Genomic DNA, 21,006 nt, shown 5'->3' with positions numbered 1-21,006 from the left:
CCAGCATCCCTTATGGGTGCCGGTTTGAGTCCCAGCTGCTCCACTTTCCATCCAGCTCTCTGCTGTGGCCTGGGAAAGCAGTAGAAGATGGCCCAAGTGCTTGGGCCCCTGCACCCGTGTGGGAGACCTGGAAGAAGCTCCTGGCTCCTGGCTTCGGATCATCACAGCTCCAGCTGTTGTGGCCAATTGGGGAGTGAACCAGCGGATGGAAGACCTCTCTCTCTCTCTCTCTCTCTTTCTCTCTCTGTCTCTGCCCTCTCTGTAACTCTGCCTTTAAAGTAAATAAATAAATTTTTTTTTAAAGCACACTTCGGCACTTATATGTAAGTGATGCTGGTCTGGTTTCCTGGTGGAAGGGTTCACGCCCCACCAGGCCACCCTGCTTCTCTGATTAAGGACATCACAGTTCTTCTGTCACTTCCATCTTTGGGCCCCTCCCCATGCCTCTTCAGCCCTATAGCTCTAATTTATTGGGAATTTTATTTATTTACATTATTTATCTTGAAAGGCAGAGAGACAGGGAATGCCTCCATTCCCTGGTTCACTCCCCAAATACCTGCAACAGCCAGGCTGAAGCCAAGAGCTGGTGGCTCAACCAGGGTCAACCACAGGGATGGCAGGGACCAGAGGACTTGAGCTCTCACCTGTGCCCCCACCCAGGGTGTGTATTAGCTGGAAGCTGGATACAGGATGCAGGCATCCCCACAGCATCTTTTTTTTTTTTTATTTTATTTATTTGAAAGACAGAGTTACAGAGAAAGGTAGAGACTGAGAGAGAGGTCTTCCATCCGCTGGTTCACTCCCTGGATGGCCTCAATGGCCAGAGCTGCGTTGATCCGAAGCCAGGAGCTAGGAGCTAGGAGCTTCCTCCAGGTCTCCCACGTGGGTGCAGGGGCCCAAGGACTTGGGCCATCTTCTACTTTCCCAGGCCATAGCAGAGAGCTGGATCGGAAGAGGAGCAGCCGGGACCAGAACCGGCGCCCATATGGGATGCCGGCACTTTAGGCCGGGGCTTTAACCCACTGCGCCACAGCGCCGACCCCCAGGGGCATCTTAACCACTGTACCAAATGCCTGCTAATTTCAAATAAATAAGGAAAAAGTAAACAAGACTTTTTAAAATAATCGCATTAATTAGGGCTGGGATTATGGCATAGTAGGTGAAATCATCGCCTATGATATCGGCATCCCATATTGGAGCCACAGATCGAATCCCAGCTGCTCCACTTCAGATTCACCTCCCAGATAATGCATCTGGGAAAACACTGGAGGGTGGCCCACGTACTTAGGCCCCTGCTCTCCATGTGGGAGGCCTGGAAGGAGTTCCTGGCTCTTGGAGGCTTTGTAGCCATTTAGGGAGTGAACCAGAGGATGGAAGATCTCTCTCTCTCCTCTCTCTCTTCTTGTCTCTCTGTAAGTCTGCCTTCAACTAAATAAAATCTTTTTTTAATTGAAAAACATTCCATTTATTTAATATCTTAAGATCATGTTCAAGAAGCATGGCTTGAAAAATAGAATTTTCATTGTGACGGGGCGTACAGCCTTCGGCAGTCTGAGATCTATCTAGAAAATTCAGTGTGGCCAACACCTGACGAAGCAAGAAAGTTGCAGGCGCTGGGAGGTGCTGAGGGGGCATCAGAGTCAGAACCCGGGGACCAGGCAATGGAGACTCCCAGTCCTGCCAGTCACACCGAGAGGTCGACTGACTTTTCTAGACGCACCCCATCTCTGTCGTATTTTCCCATCACTATCATATCTTTCGCAGCTTAATTCAAGCGTGGCTCTTCAGTCCGGCCTCTTTCTTCTGAAATGAAATAAGGTCTTAGAGTGGTGTGAAACCCAAATGTAAGCTTTCACAGCAACTCTCTGGTGCAAACTTCCCAGTGCAATCCAGAAGTCATCCAATTTACTTCCTGTAAAGCCAAAGGGAGCCCAGATTCGAATCTCTGAGAAGCATATGACACACAGAAGTTTATCTTCATTCCCTCTACACACACGCAGGGTCTTGGAAAAGTTCACGGAAAATCTGTCTTATGGAAAACTGTGCAGGGATTTCAAATTTTTTTTTTTTTTTTTTTTTGGCACCAAAACAAATTTATCTTTTCATTCCACTTTCCATGAACTTTTGGGACTCTCCTTGTATGTTACAAACAGTCACAGTGGTTTGTGCCCCCAGGTATATCCAAAGGCAAAGAGCTGATACCACTAGCTGAACAAAGAAGCTAATGTAAAAAAAAGAAACTGGGACCACAGACAGACAAGGCGAGGAAAAGTCTATTTGTATCTCAGAGGAGGAGAGGAGAAGTCTATTTGTATCTTCCAGGGTCACTCTGTGGGCACCAGCAAACCAACTGCGAGGGGATTCCAGTTCCATCGCAAATCCCTCCCCGTTCCAGAACCATGCGAGGTTGACCGCATATCCCCTCGGGTGGCTAAGTTCACCGTTTTCATCTCGTGGCCACACAACCATGCTGCCCCCTCCCTCCCTCCACACAAAGGCTGCTTCCCAACCCCAAGGTGGTACCTTTCTTTGATAGACATGGTCTTGTTGGGCGACTCCACGGCGGCCCCCTCGGCAGCTGGCGCCTTGATCTCTCCAGCAACGAACATGGCGCACGGGTTCTTATAGCACTTCTCCTGGAGCTGTTCTGGGGAATCCTGCTGCTTCCAGGACGCGGCGGCTGCGGGCGGAGCCACAGCTTTCCCATCAACCGCCTCTGTCTGCTCGTAAGTGGGTTCCCTGAACTCTGGAGACACAGGGAGCCACGTCAGGACGGACCTCCTCTAGGGAAGCGTGCTTCTGGCCGTTAACCCCCAAAAGTGCAGCCCTTGGAGGTCAACCCTGGGTACACGCAGAGTGTCCCACCCACTTGGATTTATGCAAATTGGTAGCACGCTCCACTGGGAGAGAAAAATCAAGACTTCCCAGTGGATCGCCCCACAGAGCGAATGGCTTTGTGACCACCAGCCTGGGCATGCTCAGTCAAGTGGGCTTGACTCCCGCACTGTGGAATGTCTCCACATCTCCAAAACAGTCCTTTTGCATTCCCAATGTGCTATCCTAGCAAACTGAAGCCCTTGCTAGAAGTCACGCGGCCAGCACTTTATGTAAACACAGCGCGCCAGCCTGGCCAGCACGAGTGGGGAAAGAGGGACTGAGCCTGGGTTCAAGTTCTTATTTGGGGGGTGGGGGGGCTCGCCCATCCCTGGCCCTGCTGGGCCATCAGCTTCTCAAAGGGGCCAACACACCAACCAGCGGTGTGAGTTAGGCTAGCTGGCCAGTGCCATCGGAAACCATGATAAAGCTGGGTGACAGAGCTTCAGGCATTTTATTGCCGAAGAACTGATTAATCCACCGAACAGGACGGATTCAGGAAGAAGAGAAGTCTGGGAGAAGAGACTGGTTTTGACCCTTGATACCAGCACTGGGTGTACCCTGCCCTGCAACTGAGTCAAAAGGAATCAAAACCCATGCAACCGATCAAGCAGAAACTAAAAAGCCAGCCAGCCGGTTGCTAAACCCCGAGGGGCAGGCGTCATTTACCTCTTAGCGAAAACTTTCTTCTGGGCAGATCCTCCACATCCACCTTCTCTTCAAAGGGCTGCCTGTCGTTCAAGTCCACGTACCCCTGGGCACTGCTTTTCGCAGTGGAAAATTCCTTCAGTTCCTCACCAAGATGGGCAGTGGCAGGAGCAGCCGGTTCCAGGCTCCCTCTTCTAGGCACTGCATACGGGGGCTCCCTGGGGATGTCCCCTTCCCTGCCTCTGCTCGGGACGGGGTAGGCAGGCTCTGCGCCCTCGCTGGCCCCCACCTTCCTAACACCACTGTCCCCCACCGCCAAAGCCCTGCTGCTCTCCGTCTCTCTGCGTTCTCGCGACATTCCTCTGCTCCCACTCCCCTCCGCGGCGGGCTGCCAGGCATGCGGCTTCAGAATGCTCCTCACGGGAGAATCGGCACTTTCCGGCACAGAAGGACACTTGTGCTCAGCGGCACTCAGGGTCTCATCCACGGGGGGCTTCGCCCGCAGATCCCCGGCGTACGTGGGAGGCACGGTGGAGGCCACGGTGGACACGGATGTGTTCACGGTAGGCGAGAAAGGGATGAGCTTCCCGCTCTGCACCTGCAAGTTACAAAGCCAAAAAAAAAAAAAAAAGTGAGGCACAGAACAATGCTGCCTATCGCAGCTCATTAAACAGTCTGCTGGCCGACAAAGCAGGCAAACAGTGAACGCAGGCTTTTTTCTACTCCCAGATGATTTGCAACAAAGTATAAAAACAAAGAAAAGGGAAGCATACCTGGCCTGGTTGTTTCTTTCTTTATTTTTCCAGGGGTCAACAAACTTCTTACCTCCCCCGCCACGGGTAACACAGCTTACCTGCCTAGCCCCTACTTGGGCACGCACCTGCTCCACCTCTCCCAGGGTGACGGGCTGGGTCTGGTAGCGAGCGTTCATTCGCCTCTGCCTCAGGTCTATTCTGTTGCGGGTCGAAATGGCTTTGGAGACCGGCTGGGACAGTTTGTTAAACAAGGCCAACTTCTCTGCTAAGCTGAGAGTGGAGGAGTCAGGTTCTCCCAGTTCGGCAGCATCTTTGCCCTCGTTAGGCTGGTCCCTGGCTACGGTCTTCTGCTGGGCGGACGCCTGCAACCTAGAAGCAAGCACAAGTCAGGGGCGCCGAGAGAAACAAACAGGAGCCCCCTCCCTGCTCCTTGGATGGATGAGGGGCACTTGGCGTGGCGAAGGGCTGATTTCGTCCCTTTACAGAAACGTAAGACAAGGGCAGGCAGCTGTTTGGGCTGTCAGAGGAGACAGGGCAGCTTGGGGCGGTCCTCACTGTCAATTCTTTGGCGGTTCTCGAGGTTCTCGAATGATTGCTGAACTCTGGATGGCCTATCTCAGGAACTAAAGGCGGCTTAGCTGCTCCTCGTCTCGGGGAGGGAGGGAGGCTGCATTGTTAGCACCAGAGGCTAACAGGCATCCTGAGTGTGACACTGTGGCTCTCTCAGACAGAGATATGGTTCAGAAACCGTCTTTATGTTTTTCCATCTTACAAAACTGGGCAGCAATACAGCCACCCGCTAGCAATGGCACCTGTAGCAAAGGCTTTTGCTGTGCACTCGCTGAACACCAACAGTTTGATTTTGAGGATTCTTTCGTCTTTTCCAGGTAGCACAAGGGTACTTCCTCTCTCAAGTTTCTACTAGTTTTTAAAAAGGTACTTGGAGGGGCCAGCGCTGTGGCGTAGCGGGTAAAGCTGCCACCTGCAGTGCCAGCATCCCATATGGTGCCAGTTTGAGTCCCAGCTGCTCCTCTTCCCATCCAGCTCTCTGCTATGGCCTGGGAAAGCAGTAGAAGACGGCCCAAGTCCTTGGGTCCCTGCACCCACACGGGAGACCTGGAAGAAGCTCCTGGCTCCTGGCTTTGGATCAGCTCAGCTCTAGCCATTGCGGCCATTTCAGGAATGAACCAGTAGATGGAAGACTTCTCTGTCTGCCTCTCAAATAAATAAATAAATCTTTTTTTTAAAAAAAAGATACTTAGACCTGTAATTATCAGGAGGCTGTAAAGCGGACAAAGTTTCTGAGACTCTGATTAGGTTTCCGGGACGGCATAGCTGTGCCTCGAGCACGTGCGATTCTGAGCGGGCAAGGATATTATGCAGAGCATCACGCCGTCTCTGTGGGCAGGTGTGCAGGGAGGCGGAGACAAGCTAACCTGAGCACACACTTTTGAGCCTCAGGACACAGAGAGAGAGCGAAACTACACTCTCCTCTGGGCGATGCCGGCTCTCCTCCTCCTGCCCTGCCATTTCACCCCCCACCCTTTTTAAGTCCTATTTGTCTAGCCTTTGCATTTTGGCCCCGTGACAGCACAACCAACTGGGTATTGCCATGGCTTAAGGACATAACTTTTTAAAACACCACAATTCAAAACAGAATATAATCATATGCTCTCAATTATTTGCTCAGTTCCAAAATATAACAGCACTGTCTCTCTATAAATTCCAAACAGGAAGGGTTATTTTTAACACATAGGAGGGTCCTTCAAAAAGTTCATGGAATAAAAATGGAATCAAAAGAGAAGTTTATTGCGGTGCGAACGGCTTCTGACGTCAACAGCTAATTCTTTCATAATTCACGCTTCCCATGAACTTTGAGAAGATCCCCTCATCCGGGTATCTACGTTTTAAGAAAAGTGAGTCTGAAACCTTCAACACTGATGTTAATGCCCCCATTTCCCTGTTAATTTTCATTAAACGTCAATGTTTTTAGACGAAGGATGACATTCTTCAGGGGTCACGGGGATTATGGAAAAACAGGAAGAGAACACACACGGGTGAGTGAGTTAGTGTGACCCTCATGGCAACACAGGATTCAGTGGGTGGACCAGATGTTTCTCATGCAGGCCACTCGCACGTGGACAGGACAGAAACGCCACACATGTCGCAACGACTCACTGTACTGATCAGCTCGTCACACACACACACGACGGGCACTCAGGGCTCTGGGGCACCTCTGCTGCCCGGCTCTGTGGCCCTGGGAGCCCCATGCATCTCTTTCTGTCCAGTACCTGGCAGGTGGCACCGTGCTCCTAGCTACAGTGGGGCTGGGCGGTCTGGCCATTACGGGGTGGGCGACCCCAGCGCAGGAAGCAGGGATAGGATCACTACAAAAGCAACGACCAAAGAAGGAACACGCATAAGGACAGAGAAGGAGACAGGCGTGAAGGAAAGCAACGTCGTAAACTCAGAAAAGGGTCAATTCAAAAACCGGCAAGTGTTTTACTAAAAATGATTCGCTTCGGGGCGGCGGGGCGGGGGAGAGGGCCGTCAGACAGAATCACAAGAGAACTTGAACAGCAATCACCAACTTAGGAAGTCAAATTTAGGATCGATGTCCCGGTTTTAAAAAAAGGAGTTTACAGAAGCTAAAAGTAGCCAGCAGCAGATCAGTAGCTCCTACGTGTGTTTCGGGACGCTGGTCCCGATCTGTCCTCAGATAACTGATCAGCACATCAGAAATAGACCCTTCCGAGCCTCAAGAGGTGACCGTTTTTCATCCTATTTATTGTTTGGCATCCTTGGAGAGCTGCTTATTTTATATCTGCCACTCAAGCTTTTTTTTTTTTTTTAACATGTTGATTTACTAAGAGTGCTTAGTACCAGAATGTACTTATCCACCAATGCACCAAGAAATTGAGGGACCTCTTGGGAAGAGAGTGGAGGCGGGGCCCTCTGGGGATGGGGCTGGCCTGGGTGAGGTGAGGTTTCTTTTGTTCAGGAAGCACGTGCCTGGATCCGTGGGAAGCACACAACAGTTTGTAAAATACAAACACAGAGGGCCAGCGTTGTGGTGCAGCAGGGGGAGCACGGGTTCGAGTCCCAGCTGCTCCACTTCCCATATGTTTCCTGCCAATGCACCTGGGAAGGCGGCAGAAGATGGCCCCAAAGGTTTGACTCCCTGCCGCCCAATGGGAGACCCAGATGGCATTCTGGGCTCCTGGCATTGGATCAGCCCCTGGCTGTTGTGGCCACTGGGGGAGTGAACCAGCAGATGGAAAACCTCTGTGACTCTACCTGCTGAATAAACAAATAAATCTTTTAAATAAAGCCAAACAAAAAGTTTCCCTTGATTGAAGCAATAATCTTTTATAAAGAAAGATTTTTTTTTGGAGTGGTAGAGTTACAGACAAAGAGAGACAGAGAGAGAGGTCTTCCATCCGTTGGTTCACTCCCCAGATGGCCGCAAGGGTTGGGGCTGGGCCGATCCAAAGCCAGAGCCAGGAGCTTCTTCCGGGTCTCCCATGTGGGTGCAGGGGCCCAAGCACTTGGGCTGTCTTCCACTGCTTTCCCAGGCCATAGCAAAGAGCTGGACTGGAAGTGGAGCAGCTGGGATTTGAACCGGTGGCCACATGGGATGCCAGTGCGGTAGGTGGCGGTTTTACCTGCTACACCACAGCACTGGTCCCTGAAGCAATGATCTTTAAATGACTCCTTTGGGAAGTTAATTTTGAATGCATTTGAAGATACAATGATACTTTAAAAAGTCTGTGGGAAAATGGGATTCCAAAATAAGCTTATTTTGGTGTCAAAAATGTTGAAATGCAGGCATAGGGTTTTCATAATGTGCGTTTTCCATGAACTTTTGGAAGACATCTGATATGCATGGATTTAAAACAGTTTTGCAACAAAATGAGCTTAGGTTTTAATTCCATTTTCCATCAACTATTTGAAGTAGCTTTGTGTAACTCAAAACGGAAGCTTGGTGCATTTTCAAACTGCCAATTAATCTGAAAACATTTCTGGCGATTATCTGAAAACAAAACGAACCTCTTTTAGATTCCTAGTGCAGCATCTATAGCCGAAATGAGAAGATCTGATCAGAAATAAGGCAGGAGACAGTGGGGAGTGGACGGAGAGACCAGCTAGGGACCGATAAGGGTTGACACCGGGTTCACTGTGATTCATCCGCTTTCAAGGTTTAATTTTTCTCGCGGTGAAAGAGATTTTAGAAGGAAAATGCATGGATAAAAACAAGTCCACAACCTCCCCACCATGATCTTCCAGAAGCTTCCATGAGTGGAAAGTCTATCAAGAGACTGCAGCTAAGCCATCCCGACCTACCAACTCCTCTGTGGCTTCCCCGCCTGCACCAGCCCAGCGCAGAGCGCCCCTCCCCGCACCCGGGTGGGCGGGACTTACGTGGCCGCGATGACCACCTCCTCGGTGGTGACCGGCTGCGTGCGGGACCGGTCCTGCAGGCGCCGCAGCCGCTGCTCCACCGCGGCGTTCCGGGAGCGTCGCTTGGGAACCTGTGGCTCTTCGAAGGACTTCTCCATTTCCTGCAGTCGGAGACGGAGACGCGTGCGATCCTTACACGCTCAAGAAGAAGAGAAACGGGGTGCGGGTGCGGGTGGGGGGCAGCCAGGGGGGTCCTGCTCTCCATGGGCGAGACCCAGTGCCACCGGCGGGAGTGGCAGGGTGGGCTCCTAGTCACCGCACAGGAAGAGAAGAGCCCCAAGGGGCTGGAGCCTGCGTGCTCGCTGCTCACCCCCGCCTCGGTGGGGCACACCTGGCACGCAGGTGCGCACACCTTACCCTGAACAGGAGTCTCTTGGCAGCCACACTCAGCTTGGCCCGTTCATCCACCTTCTCTTCATCTGTGAAATGAAGCCACAAGGGAGACAGCATCATTAGAAACACGGAAGACACGACTCTGAAGACTTGCCCGCAGCTGACCTGGTCAGAACCGGCGTGGTCACATCGTCACTGGCAGTATCTTCCCTCCCAGAGAGCCCATGGCAATGGACAGCCAACCACACCCAACCCCACACAGACGGTGGATTTCCACCGCAGAGCTGTACTGAGAGCTAAGAAAAGACTTGGTGGAAGCAACTTCTCTTCTTCGTGTGCACCACCGGAACCTGAAAAACCTACTTCTTTGGTTCCAATCAGTTGATTTCTTTTTTCTTTTCTTTCTTTTTTTTTTTCTCTTTTTTTGACAGGCAGAGTGGACAGTGAGAGAGAGAGACAGAGAGAAAGGTCTTCCTTTGCCATTGGTTCACCCTCCAATAGCCGCCGCGGCCGGCGCACTGCGGCTGGCGCACCGCGCTGATCCGATGGAAGGAGCCAGGTGCTTCTCCTGGTCTCCCATGGGGTGCAGAGCCCAAGCACTTGGGCCATCCTCCACTGCACTCCCAGGCCACAGCAGAGAGCTGGCCTGGAAGAGGGGCAACCGGGACAGAATCCAGCGCCCCGACTGGGACTAGAACCCGGTGTGCCGGCGCCGCAAGGCGGAGGATTAGCCTAGTGAGCCGCGGTGCCGGCCATCTTTTTTCTTTTTTAATATTTTCACTCCAGGTTTAACCACCTCTGCTCAAAAATCAAGGCAAAGTGATTTGAGAAATTCCCACCAGGTTTGATGATATTCACAGAAAGATTAACTTGCAGCAAAGTAAGAAATCGATGCTCTCTCTAATCGTCTCTCAAATGGCAAACGCTTTTTCTGTTCCATCTAATCTAGATGAGGGTAGACGGCATAATGGAAGGAAACAGGTACTCGCCTTCTACAGTTGGCACTTCTGAATTTGAAGTACACCTAGGAAAGACAGCAGCAAACAAGAAGAAACCGTTAGCTGATGCGAGTTGACGTTCCAAATAAAACAGTATCTTAAATGCAAAAAGGGCAATGCAGTCAGGTTATCTGAATGAACAAACGCACAGGAAGAACCAAGTACACCAGCCTCACCCTGGTGGTAGTTGTGAGTACACATGGATGGTTGTTAACCGACACTGGCATTGTGTGTGTGTGCACAACCCCACTCCAGTGCACTCCTCACGGAGAAAAAGCCAGGGTCCAGAACAAGTCATTCAACACGAGTGATCATTAATGCTTAGCCACACCTTATTTCTATTAGGAGAATGTGACATTAAAAACTCAATACAAGTAGGGACTTATCGTAAAATGAATATTCAATAAAATTCCTTAGTTATTTTCACTGTGAGATCCGGTGACGACACAGTTCCAGTTTTAATTTAACAAGAGCATAAAGGGGAAAAAAAAAGTCAATGAAGAAAAGTAACGCTTCTTGCTTTCCTACCATCCGAATGCAACAGCGTCATCAAGGCCAATGCTGTTTGGAAGTACGCGTGAAGAAGCCAAGCAAATATGCCTTACAGATCAGCTGGAAGAACTACAGAACCACCAGCATCCTCTCCAGACAGCACTGACACCCACGGAGGAAAGCCCTGCTCTCTCCGGCGCGCTCCCAGCCTACGGCACAGAGACCCACGCCTACCTATCCGACTCCTTGCGCTCTGCTGACGTTATGGGTTGAGTTCTAAATCTCTCAGAAGTTTTTCTACTTTCACCCGGAGAAAAGTAGCGTCTTGGTTTCCGGGACCCTCTCTCCCGTTCCACGCCGGCGGGCGAGCTAGCTCCTCTGGTTGACCTCTCCGCCCGGGCAGGGCTTTGAGAATCCCAGGGCACGGAGGACAGAGCGGGGCAGGGGGAGAGAAGAGGAAGACAGAGAGGAGAAGAAAGCTGAGGTTTCTGTATCTCAACGAGGCCAGGCAGAGACCCCGCTGCACCCCTCGCCATGCCTCTCACCACGCACAGGGGAGGTGCCGCAAGCCCACCACCCCCTCTTCAAACTCCCCATTAGTAGGCAGAAGCAGATGGTAGTGTTGGAGCTACTTCCTGCACCTGCCCTGCACACACTTGCGAGCTAAGCTAACAGATTCAACGCAGGACACGACACAGGCTGAGGCTGACAAGTGCACAGTTCTGCAAGGGACGTGCAAGTGACACACGGTGAGAGCGTCGGGGACATCACCTACAGTTCGCTTTTCTTGCTGGCACTGGCCGACTCCAGAAACATGTTTCGGAGCTGGGCGACAGAGACCTTGGTGTCCAACAGGCCGAGTTCGGCACAGGGCCCTTCGGCCTTGGAACTCTGCGGCTCCAGCCCTCGCCTGGGCGCTGGGTCTCTGCCCTGGAAGGCTTGGAGCTGAGCCGGGCCCGTGAAGTCGGACAGCGAGCGCGTGCGGACCCGGTGCTTCCTCGCAGACGCCTCCTGTGTGCGGCCGGCTGGCTGGGCGTCTGGGGACGTGGGCTTGCTCTGAACGTACAAGACCACCTCGCTCCGGGCCGTTCTCTCAGGGGGCTGGCGCTCAGCGGCAGGGGGCGGCGGCAGGCTTTCTAGATCATTCTGATGCTCCAAGGTGACTGCGCCAGGGGCCGGCTTTGCAGGGTCCTCCAGTGCAGAGAGCGCTTCCGGGCCCCTCTCCGGCCCGCTGTCTTCCAAGGTCAAGAGCGTTTTCCGGCTCTGCCCGAGGGTATCCTCTTTCCCGCTCTGCCTGAGCGTATCTTCGTCTGCTTCAGACTCACAGACTTGGAGTGTGGCGACGCCCTTCCTCTCCCCTTCCAGAACCTTCAAGGCGGGAGGCCTGGAGACGCTCTGGGCAGCCGATCCCGCCCAGCTGCACTCAGATCCGCTCTCTGGGGCTTCCGAGGTGGCCAGCTGGGCGGTGTGGCCGGGATCTGCCGGCTGGATGCAGCCTCGCATGGGCTGTCGGGCGGAGCCAGCCACCCTGCTGGCCACCCTGTCAAAGGCCGAGTGTTCTGACGGAAAGGAAAGGTACTGGCCTGGCACTGGCTGGTGTCTCCTCTGAGACAGGGCCTCTGAGGCATGGTCGGGGCTGCTGCGGGCACTCTCCTCTTTCACCAGCTTTTCTCTAACCTTAACTCTTGAAGAGAGAAAAAGGATTTAAGTTGCAGAGTTCAAGGAACCACGTCGTGGGGCGACAGCATGCGAGGGCCACGGATTATCAGCAGGTGGAAATTGACCCGAGAGAGAGCAGCGCTTGTGGGAAGGCACGTTGGGGACTAATGCCAGAAGCCCCCACCTTGCCAGGAGGATGACTGATCTGTTTACTTGAAAGAGGAGAGAGACAGGGTGCTCCCATTGACTGCTCACTCCCCAGACGCCCAGAATGGCAGGTTTGGAGGCTGGGCTGAAGCTGGGAGCCAGGATTTCAATCCAGGTCTCCTATGTGGGTGGTAGGATCCCAACTACTTGAGCCGCCACCTGGCCTCCCAGGGTCTGCATGAGCAGGACGCTGGAACTGGGAGCCAGAGGTGGGTAACAAATCCAGGTACCGCAGTGCGGGTCCAGGAAGAGCCCCCTCCCAAAACAAGGACCTCGAGTTAAATTTCCAGACTCGCGTTCGGACGCCCACACGGTGCACAAGCTGACTACGGCTTACAGAGCTGCACAGGGGTCAGTTGCTGTCCCGGGGGGCGACCCGGTCCCTTCTGACTGCATAAATAATCCAAAGCCAGAGAAACATTCATTCAAACACCCCGCTGGAGAAGAGGAATGAGGCAGGTGCCCGCCTGGGTCTGTCAGTTTCCCACACGCAGAGCTATGTGGGGGGGTCGCAGGCATGCATGCACCTGTGGACGGAACACCGTCATCTCCTGTCTCCTGCGGAGGAGTGCGTTCTATCAGGCTCTGTGCACTTTAGCAGGCTCAAGATGCAACAACAGTCACCTCTCTTCCGAAGCATTCCCAAGCTTTGCATGCATTCGTGTCTAAGACACGCAGGGCCACTGTGGACACCATTGCTGACAACTGTAGCACCAAAACAAGGTTAGAGAAAAGGTGTCTTGGATGCGTTCATGACCATCCCCTACCCCTCACCACCTTAGCTAAGAACTAGTCTACTAGCTGTTCCTAGAGTCTTTAAACACCTGAGCGCAGACCTGAAATGCATTTCAAAGTGACAGATACATGTCCCGTCCTGGAGCTCTGGCTGTGGGGGTCCCAGGAGACCTCAGTTCAAATCCTGCCTCGGCCACGTCGTGGCAACATCTCTGCTATTCCCTTCTATGGGGACATGGTGACACAGGTGTCGCGATCTCTGCAAAGCACGTGACTTCTGTCCCTGCTACCTCATTCTGACTTTTGCTTTTTGAGACACTGCGGGGCGAGAACGCAGAAGCCACCCAGCCAGTTTGGGGACGGGTTACTGATTGCGGATGAAGCTAAGGCCACGAAGAATGCTTTTCTGAGTGGGACACGTGACCTCACGGGGCGGGAGGTGGTGTGTGGGGGGTGGGGGTGGGGAGGATAGTCCTCCCTTCAGCTTGATCAGCACCAGTCCCTGCTCATTGTGCTGTGAACTCCCTCTGTATCCTTGCTACGGACCCACTCAAGACATACACAAAACGTTCACTAGCGACGAGGCACAGTCCCGAGGGAAAAGAGCTATTATTTCTTTCCCCCGGAGACTCGCCAGTGTCGGGAGGCCTCCATGTTTATGCTTGCTCATCACAAGACGGCTACGAGGCGGACAAGTTCTCGGGCGGAATGCGTGCGTCCCATCGCAGACAATCGGAATGTTGTCCTCAGCCGAGGGCCAAGTGACCGCTGGGGACTGGGTATGTGGGTGCTTTGTCCTGCCCGTGACTCACTCATTCTTACTTCTCCTGCCCTTCCTTGTCGTCCCCCACCCCTATTTGCTATTTGGAAACTGAAATGACAAGCTTTTTTTTTTTTGCTGCTTTTTGAATTCACATGACCTACATTTCCCTGTTGAAAATGAGCTACTGGTGGTTTGGGGAGGAGGAGACGGGAAAACAAGGAGGCTGGAAGCACCAGGCAGAGGGCGCCCTGGTCAGAGCGGGCACTGGCTGGTTAGTCTGACCCAAGACTGACTCACGGCTGCCCCCCACTGGCCGCTCCCCTGTGAGTCAGCGAGGAAGCCAGAGGTTCAACAACAGGATTATCGGGGAAGAGGGAAAAGCAGAGGGAGGAGACTGTGCAAGTGGTGCGGGTGAGAGCAACAGGAGGAGAAGAGCAAACAGTGAGAAGGGGACGTCCGGCCGTGCCGCCCGACGGGACACGGGGTTTCAAGTGCACGGTCACTCCAAGACGGCAAGCGGCGGTAGCGGCCGTGGATGTGCGGAATGCAAGGCAGTCAGGAGAGCACCAGGCACGGAGCTGCAACCCGAGGTGTACCTGGAAGGCCAGTTGATGAGCGAAGACGTGTCGCCCTCGGCATCTTTCTGGAGAAGCCACTCATGTTTGGGTCTCCCCAGACTACCGGGCACAAGAAAACACAACTTCAGATGTTTGTCCGCTCACAGCAGAAGACACGCAGACTCGGGGCGCAGCTGCAAAGCTCCACGAGCCCTGGCTTCGGAGAAGCCCACGTCACTAGAGGATTTATGCCCACGTCGCGGAATTTTCTGGGCACCCAGCTCACTCCAAAAACCAGGATGTAGAAATACATACAGCCAAAGCCATCGGGTCATGTGTTGTTCAATCATTTTAAAAGATGAGAAAAGAAGTCTATGACAGTCACACTGACCAAAAAAGAAGATTCTCACCTAAGACGCTGGATACATAAATACCTGAGAGCATTTCAAAAGCTACAGACCCAGGCCAGCTATAGACCCAGGCCAGCTACAGACCCAGGCCAGCACTGTGACCTAGCGGGTAAAGCCACCGCCTGCGGTGCCAGCATCCGGCTGCTCCTCTTCCAATCCAGCTCTCTGCTTTGGCCTGGGAAAGCAGTGGAAGATGGCCCAAGTCCTTGGGCCCCTGCACCCATGTGGGAGCCCCGGAAGAAGCTCCTGGCTTCCGGTTTTGGATCCGCATTGTGGCCATATTTGGGAGTGAACCAACAGATGGAAGACTTCTCTCTCTCTCTCTCTGTTTCTGCCTCTTTGTAACTCTGCCTTTCAAATAAATAAATAAAATTTTTTTAAAGGCTACAGACCATTTCCCATCCCCACAGTTCAAAAAGTTTGTGGAAAATTGAAATGAACATCTAAGTTTATTTTGGTATGAAAAAAAGTTGAAATTTCATGCATAATGTTTTCTGGACACACCTCTCCCATCAACTTTTTAAGTGTGCATAAAGAACTCAATTCAGATAGAAAAAATAGTGTCCGTGCAAAACAGTACACATAGAATAAAGGAAATAAATAGGAAGAAATCAGTGGTATCACATCTTCTACTGCCCTTGCCTACTTCCCTGTTATCACCGCATGATGCAAACTTACAAATAATAATTCAAGCCCAATGGACAGACGCTTGTGGAGCTCCCGTTATGTACAAAATATTGAGCTGAATAAGTTCTGAGACTGGGCAGAGGTGAACCCGTGGGAAGCCCTGCACCCTGTCAGGCGAGATGGCACATTCACTTCTCAGCACTCCCCAGAACAGAATGCCAGGTGCGCTGTCACCCGTTGTCACCCGCTGGTCACAGCAGGCTTCGGCTACTTCAGAGAAACATCAGAGGCGAGGGAGAGTGCGTGGAAACGGGAGGGATACAGTAAGGCTCGGGAATGCTACTGGAACCAGTGACCTGGGGCCTCGCCCAGTACAGAAAGGAGGCATCAGAAATCCTGCCTCCCCCAGTACAGAAAGGAGGCATCCAAAATCCTGCCTCCTCGTTACAGCATCCACCAGGTCTCAACCTGATGCGCTTACGTGCAGCGCTCCTCAGTAGCAGGCTGGGGACATGCTGCAGCCCAAAGTGCTTTCCCAAGAGTAGAAGGAGCATTTAATCAAATTAACTGAACATGGGGCTGGCACTGTGGCATAGTGGGCAAAGCCTCCACCTGTGATGCCGGCATCCCATATGGGCGCCGGTTTGTGTCCTGTCTGCTCCACTTCCGATCCAGCTCCCTGCTAATGGCCTAGGAAAAGGGGTGGAGGGTGGCCCAAGTGCTTGAGGCTCCTGCCATCCAAAGGGGAGACCTGGATGAAGCTCCTGGCTCTTGGCTTCAGCTTGGCTCAATCCTGGCTGTGGCAGCCATTTGGGAAGTGAACCAGTGGTTGGAACATCTCTCTCCCTCTCTTTCTGTCTCTGCCCCTCTCTCTGTAGCTCTGATTTTCATACAAATATTAAAAAAAAATAACAATCTTCTAAAACCATCGTAGTCAGAGTTTTGGATCCAAGTGAGAGGCAAGAAGCTGTAGCCACACCTGCTATTTTCCCGCAACCCTGATACCTGTCCTGCTCCTTAGTTGTTTGTCCAGTAATCATTCTGTCTGTCTCCACTCAAACTTACTATCTTAAAGATTTATTTGAAAGGCAGAGTTAGAGAAAGAGAGAGAGAGAGAGAGAGAGAGAGAGAGAGACCATCCATCAGCTGGTTCACTCCCCAAATGGCCACGACAGCCAGGGCTGGACCAGACTGAAGCCAGGAGCCAGGAGCCTCTTCCAGGTCTCCCACATGGGTGCAGGGGCCCAAGCACTTGGGCCATCTTCTACTGCTTTCCCAGGCCATCAGCAGGGAGTGGGACCGGAAGTGGAGCAGCCAGGACTCAAACCGGCGCCCATAGGGTCACAGGTGCTGCAGGTGGCAGCTTACCCCCACTGCCTGGTCCCCGGCATCACAGCAATTTCTGTGACAGCCTCTAGAAAATTAAGGTGCATGTCAGTTCATTTTGTTCCAGCGATCAAGGACCCATTTCTTAACATGTATTTGAACACAGGGACAGTTTAACAAAACATGTGCAGCTAAGACAGGAGGCAATGCACAGTGTGGAGAAGGAGCGACCGATGGACAGGTGCTCATGGCGGGAGGGCAATCACGGACACGCCCACCCCCGAGGTGCTGTGAGAGTCACAGCGTGCCCTGAAGACCGCAAAGTGTTCTAAAGCTTCCTGAACATGACCTTCGCCCGCAAGGATGAAACTTGGTCAGCATGAGCACCAAACACGGAACACACCGGGTGAGCATTCACACCAGGAAAAGCAGAATCAGACACAGGGCCACGCGCCGGGCTCCGCTGACTGGTGACGGCTGTGTTTCTAATGAAACAGGGGAAAGTCCACGTACGAAAATTCCAGAAGGCAGGGCAGACGGGAAGGTGGACTTTCTCCCGGACAATTCTCATTTGTCCGAATGTCTCAGAGCCCTGTTAGAGTGAGATGCCCGGATGTCACCTGACGCCGCACAGTGCAGATGGGCCGTTACCCACCTGTAGTGGCAACCCTTCACTCTCCTAATGCATCCCAAGATTGGCCCATCACACAGCAGTCAGATGAATACTTATTTTTTTCCTACTGCTAAGCAAAGGATTTTTTTTTTTTTTGACAGGCAGAGTTAGACAGTGAGAGAGAGAGAGACAGAGAGAAAGGTCTTCTGTCCTTTGGTTCACCCCCCAAATGGCCACTACGGCCGGCGAGCTGCGCCGATCCAAAGCCAGGAGCCAGGTGTTTCCTCCCAGTCTCCCATGCGGGTGCAGGGCCCAAGCACTAGGGCCATCCTCCACTGCCTTCCCGGGCCACAGCAGAGAGCTGGAATGGAAGAGAAGCAACTGGGACAGAACTGGCGCCCCAACCAGGACTAGAACCCAGGGTACTGGTGCCGCAGGTGGAGGATTAGCCAAGTGAGCCGCGGCGCCAGCCAGCACAGGTTTATATTTCATTCTTAAAACAGTTGTTTTTTATTAGTAACTATTTGAAAGGCAGAGACAAGGAAAAGTCTTCCATTGGCTGGTCTTCTCTCCAAATGCCCACTGAAGCCAGGAGCCTGGAGCTCAACCCACGTCTCCCATGTGGGTGGCAGGGGTCCCAATTACTTGAGCCATCATTGTTTCCTCTGCATTAGTAGTGCCTGAACTGGGACCCAAGCCAAGGTACTCTGAAGGCGGATGTGGGTGTTTTCACCCCTAAGCTAAATGCCCTGCCCCTACAGTAGACGTTTAAATGAAATAAACTCCTGGCGCTAAGCATCTGAAGTCCTTCAACACAGAGAACGTATTTGGTGGGGTCTCCCAGCTCTCCAGGGGGCATAGCAGGATCCTAGGGTCACTGGGGACCAGCGACTTCAGGGGTAACAGAGCGTTTTCTGGTGTGACAAGGGGATGGCAGAGAATTATAGTACCAGGAGGTAAGAACTCCAAGTTTCCAGAGAAGCCCAGAGCTGTGATGTCTGTAACCCTGAGTATGCACTGATACCTTCCCCTCCCTATAATCCCAAGACCCAACAGACGACAAAGCGCTCCCTGCTCCCATGCTGAAGTCAAACCCAGCACAGTCCCACTGTGTCACCACGGGGGCAGGCGAGAGGGTCCAGCTCTCATTACGGACAGCCTCTGACTACAAGACGTTCACCTTCAGAATGGCTGTGAGCTTCCGTGTCTCAGGAAAATGAAGCCATTTGTTCAAAGTTGCTTGTTTTTGAAAAACTGCCCAATGCTTTGTGCACATGCAAGGACACAGGCTTGTGAGCAGTTTTGCATGTAAGAACCGAATACAAATGAGTACAGAACTGAATTTCTAGCTAGTGCACGTGGTTGGCTGGTAGTCATTTATATTTATGTATTTATTATTGTGAGTGAGTGCAGGAGCTTCCAGCCCCTGAGTCACTCCCCAGTTGTGCACAACGACTAGGAATGCACCAGGCTGGAGCCCCAGGAGCTGAGTTCAAGTTTCCCACGTGAGTGGCAGGGACCCAACTGCTCGGGTCATCACCACGGCCTACATGGCCTGCGTTAGCAGGAGGCTGGAGTGAGAAGCCGGGGCCATGTTTGGAACACAGGAGCGCCACAGTCGTGTTAATCAGCATCTTAACCACTAGGCTAACCCACCACCCATGTCAATATTTAATTCACTGACCGGGGGTGACCACTAGGCTAACCCACCACCCATGTCAATATTTAATTCAATGACCGGGGGTGACCACTGGGCTAACCCACCACCCATGCCAATATTTAATTAAATGACCGGGGGTGACCACTAGGCTAACCCACCACCCGTGCCAATATTTAATTCAGTGACTGGGGGTGTCCACTAAGCTAACACACCACCCGTGCCAATATTTAATTCACTGACCGGGGGTGACCACTAGGCTAACACACCACCCGTGCCAATATTTAATTCAATGACTGGGGGTGAGTTGTGGCACAGTAGGCTAAGCTACTGTCTATATCCCATACCGAGTCCTGGCTCTGACAGTTCTGATCCAGCTTCCTGCTAATGAGCCTAGGAAGGCAGTGGGTGACGGCCCAAGTTCTTGGGTCCCTGCCACCCAGGAGAGCGACACAGACAGAGCTCCTGGCTCCTAGCTTCGGCCCGGCCTAACCCTGGCTGTTGTGCGTATTTGGGCAGTGAGCCAGCAGTGGGAAGATCTCCGTCTCTCTCCCTCTCTGTCACTCTTGGCTTTCAGCCTCCGAGACCTGGACCTCTGTCCCAGGATTGCCAGTGAGAACAGAGTAAAAGGAGAGAGAGAAGGAATGGCTGGGGCATATCTTAAGAGTACAAAGGTGGCAGAGTGTGTGTGTGGGGGGGGCAGGTGCTGGGGGCACAGGCGCTCAGAGGCAAACATGATTCCATTCCAAGAACAGAACAAATGTGTGTGGGGAGGGCGGGGGGTGTCATCTGACAGTGGCTCTGAGCCCTGCTCTCCAGGACCCCGGACCCTGAGTCCTGCAGCAGGACAGGAGCTGACACACAGCCGGGCACTCCTCCAGCCACGAGAGGACACAGCCACACGGCCACCAGATGCTGGTTCCACCTGCTGGTTCAGCCACCAAATGCCTGCACCAGCCTGGCTAAATCTAGGAGACTGGAACTCCATCTGGGTCTCCCATGTGGGTGGCAGGGGCCCAGGGACTTGGGCCGTCTCTTGCTGCCTGGCACGGAGTGCATGAGCAGGAAGCTGCATAGGAAGTGGGGGAGTTGGGACTTGAACCAGGCACTTGCTCAAGTGGCATCCTGAGCTCTGCCGTTCTAGCCAGTCATGTAGTTCATTGAGAGTGGGGCGGCAGGGGGCAGCAGGGGCTGGCAGGGACAGGAGGTGTCCCCTCGCAGATGTAACTAACAAGGTGCTTTCTCCAGCTGAGTGGTGCACAAAGTAGCAAACTCTGCCCAAGTTATGGGCTCCGGAGTAGCAGCAGGAGCTCTGATTTGATGGGGTTGGGGGGGAGTGGAGGTTGGAGGAGTGGGAGCTCATTTTATTTTGCTGTTTTGTGACTTTTTAAATTTTTCTTTTTGGGCACTGGCACTGTGGCACAGGGGGTTAAAGCCCCAGCCTGCAGCGCCAGCATCCCATATGGGTGCCCCGGCTGCTCCACTTCTTTTTTTTTTTCTTTTCTTTTTTTTATTTTTTTTTACAGGCAGAGTGGACAGTGAGAGAGACAGAGAGAAAGGTCTTCCTTTGCCGTTGGTTCACCCTCCAATGGCCGCCGCGGCTGGCGCGCTGCGGCCGGCGCACCGCGCTGATCTGATGGCAGGAGCCAGGTACTTCTCCTGGTCTCCCATGGGGTGCAGGGCCCAAGCACTTGGGCCATCCTCCACTGCACTCCCTGGCCACAGCAGAGAGCTGGCCTGGAAGAGGGGCAACCAGGACAGAATCCGGCGCCCCGACCGGGACTAGAACCTGGTGTGCCAGCACCGCAAGGTGGAGGATTAGCCTAGTGAGCTGTGGCGCTGGCCTGCTCCACTTCTAATCCAGCTCTCTGCTATGGCCTGGGATAGCAGT

At 52.9% G+C, this 21,006-nt stretch overlaps 1 protein-coding gene across 28 annotated transcripts in view; it reads right to left on the bottom strand.

Moving 5' to 3' along the window:
• The window catches only part of SVIL (supervillin), a 204,028-nt gene that overhangs the window by 46,442 nt on the left and 136,580 nt on the right, over positions 1–21,006 (bottom strand). For 21 of the 28 annotated variants that reach the window (XR_016219243.1, XR_016219242.1, XM_089311867.1 and 18 more), the window contains 10 exons: positions 14,522–14,602; positions 11,337–12,245; positions 10,796–10,966; positions 10,061–10,095; positions 9,096–9,157; positions 8,700–8,839; positions 6,569–6,664; positions 4,403–4,646; positions 3,544–4,120; positions 2,524–2,746 (listed from right to left, as the gene is read on the bottom strand). Coding sequence is in view for 26 of the 28 variants with exons in the window: in XM_089311867.1 (XP_089167993.1) it covers positions 2,524–2,746; positions 3,544–4,120; positions 4,403–4,646; positions 6,569–6,664; positions 8,700–8,839; positions 9,096–9,157; positions 10,061–10,095; positions 10,796–10,966; positions 11,337–12,245; positions 14,522–14,602 (2,538 nt within the window). In the remaining 2 variants the exon portion in view is untranslated. The remainder of the gene's footprint in view (positions 1–2,523; positions 2,747–3,543; positions 4,121–4,402; positions 4,647–6,568; positions 6,665–8,699; positions 8,840–9,095; positions 9,158–10,060; positions 10,096–10,795; positions 10,967–11,336; positions 12,246–14,521; positions 14,603–21,006) is intronic. The other 7 variants (XM_089311860.1, XM_089311862.1, XM_089311863.1 and 4 more) reach the window with 3 other exon arrangements.

This window comes from Oryctolagus cuniculus, chromosome 13 (assembly GCF_051225735.1).
Source record: "Oryctolagus cuniculus isolate XC-2025 breed Fujian yellow rabbit chromosome 13, ASM5122573v1, whole genome shotgun sequence".
NCBI lineage: Eukaryota > Metazoa > Chordata > Mammalia > Lagomorpha > Leporidae > Oryctolagus > Oryctolagus cuniculus.
Note: the sequence above shows the minus strand (reverse complement) of the source record. Positions and strands in the feature narration are given on the sequence as shown.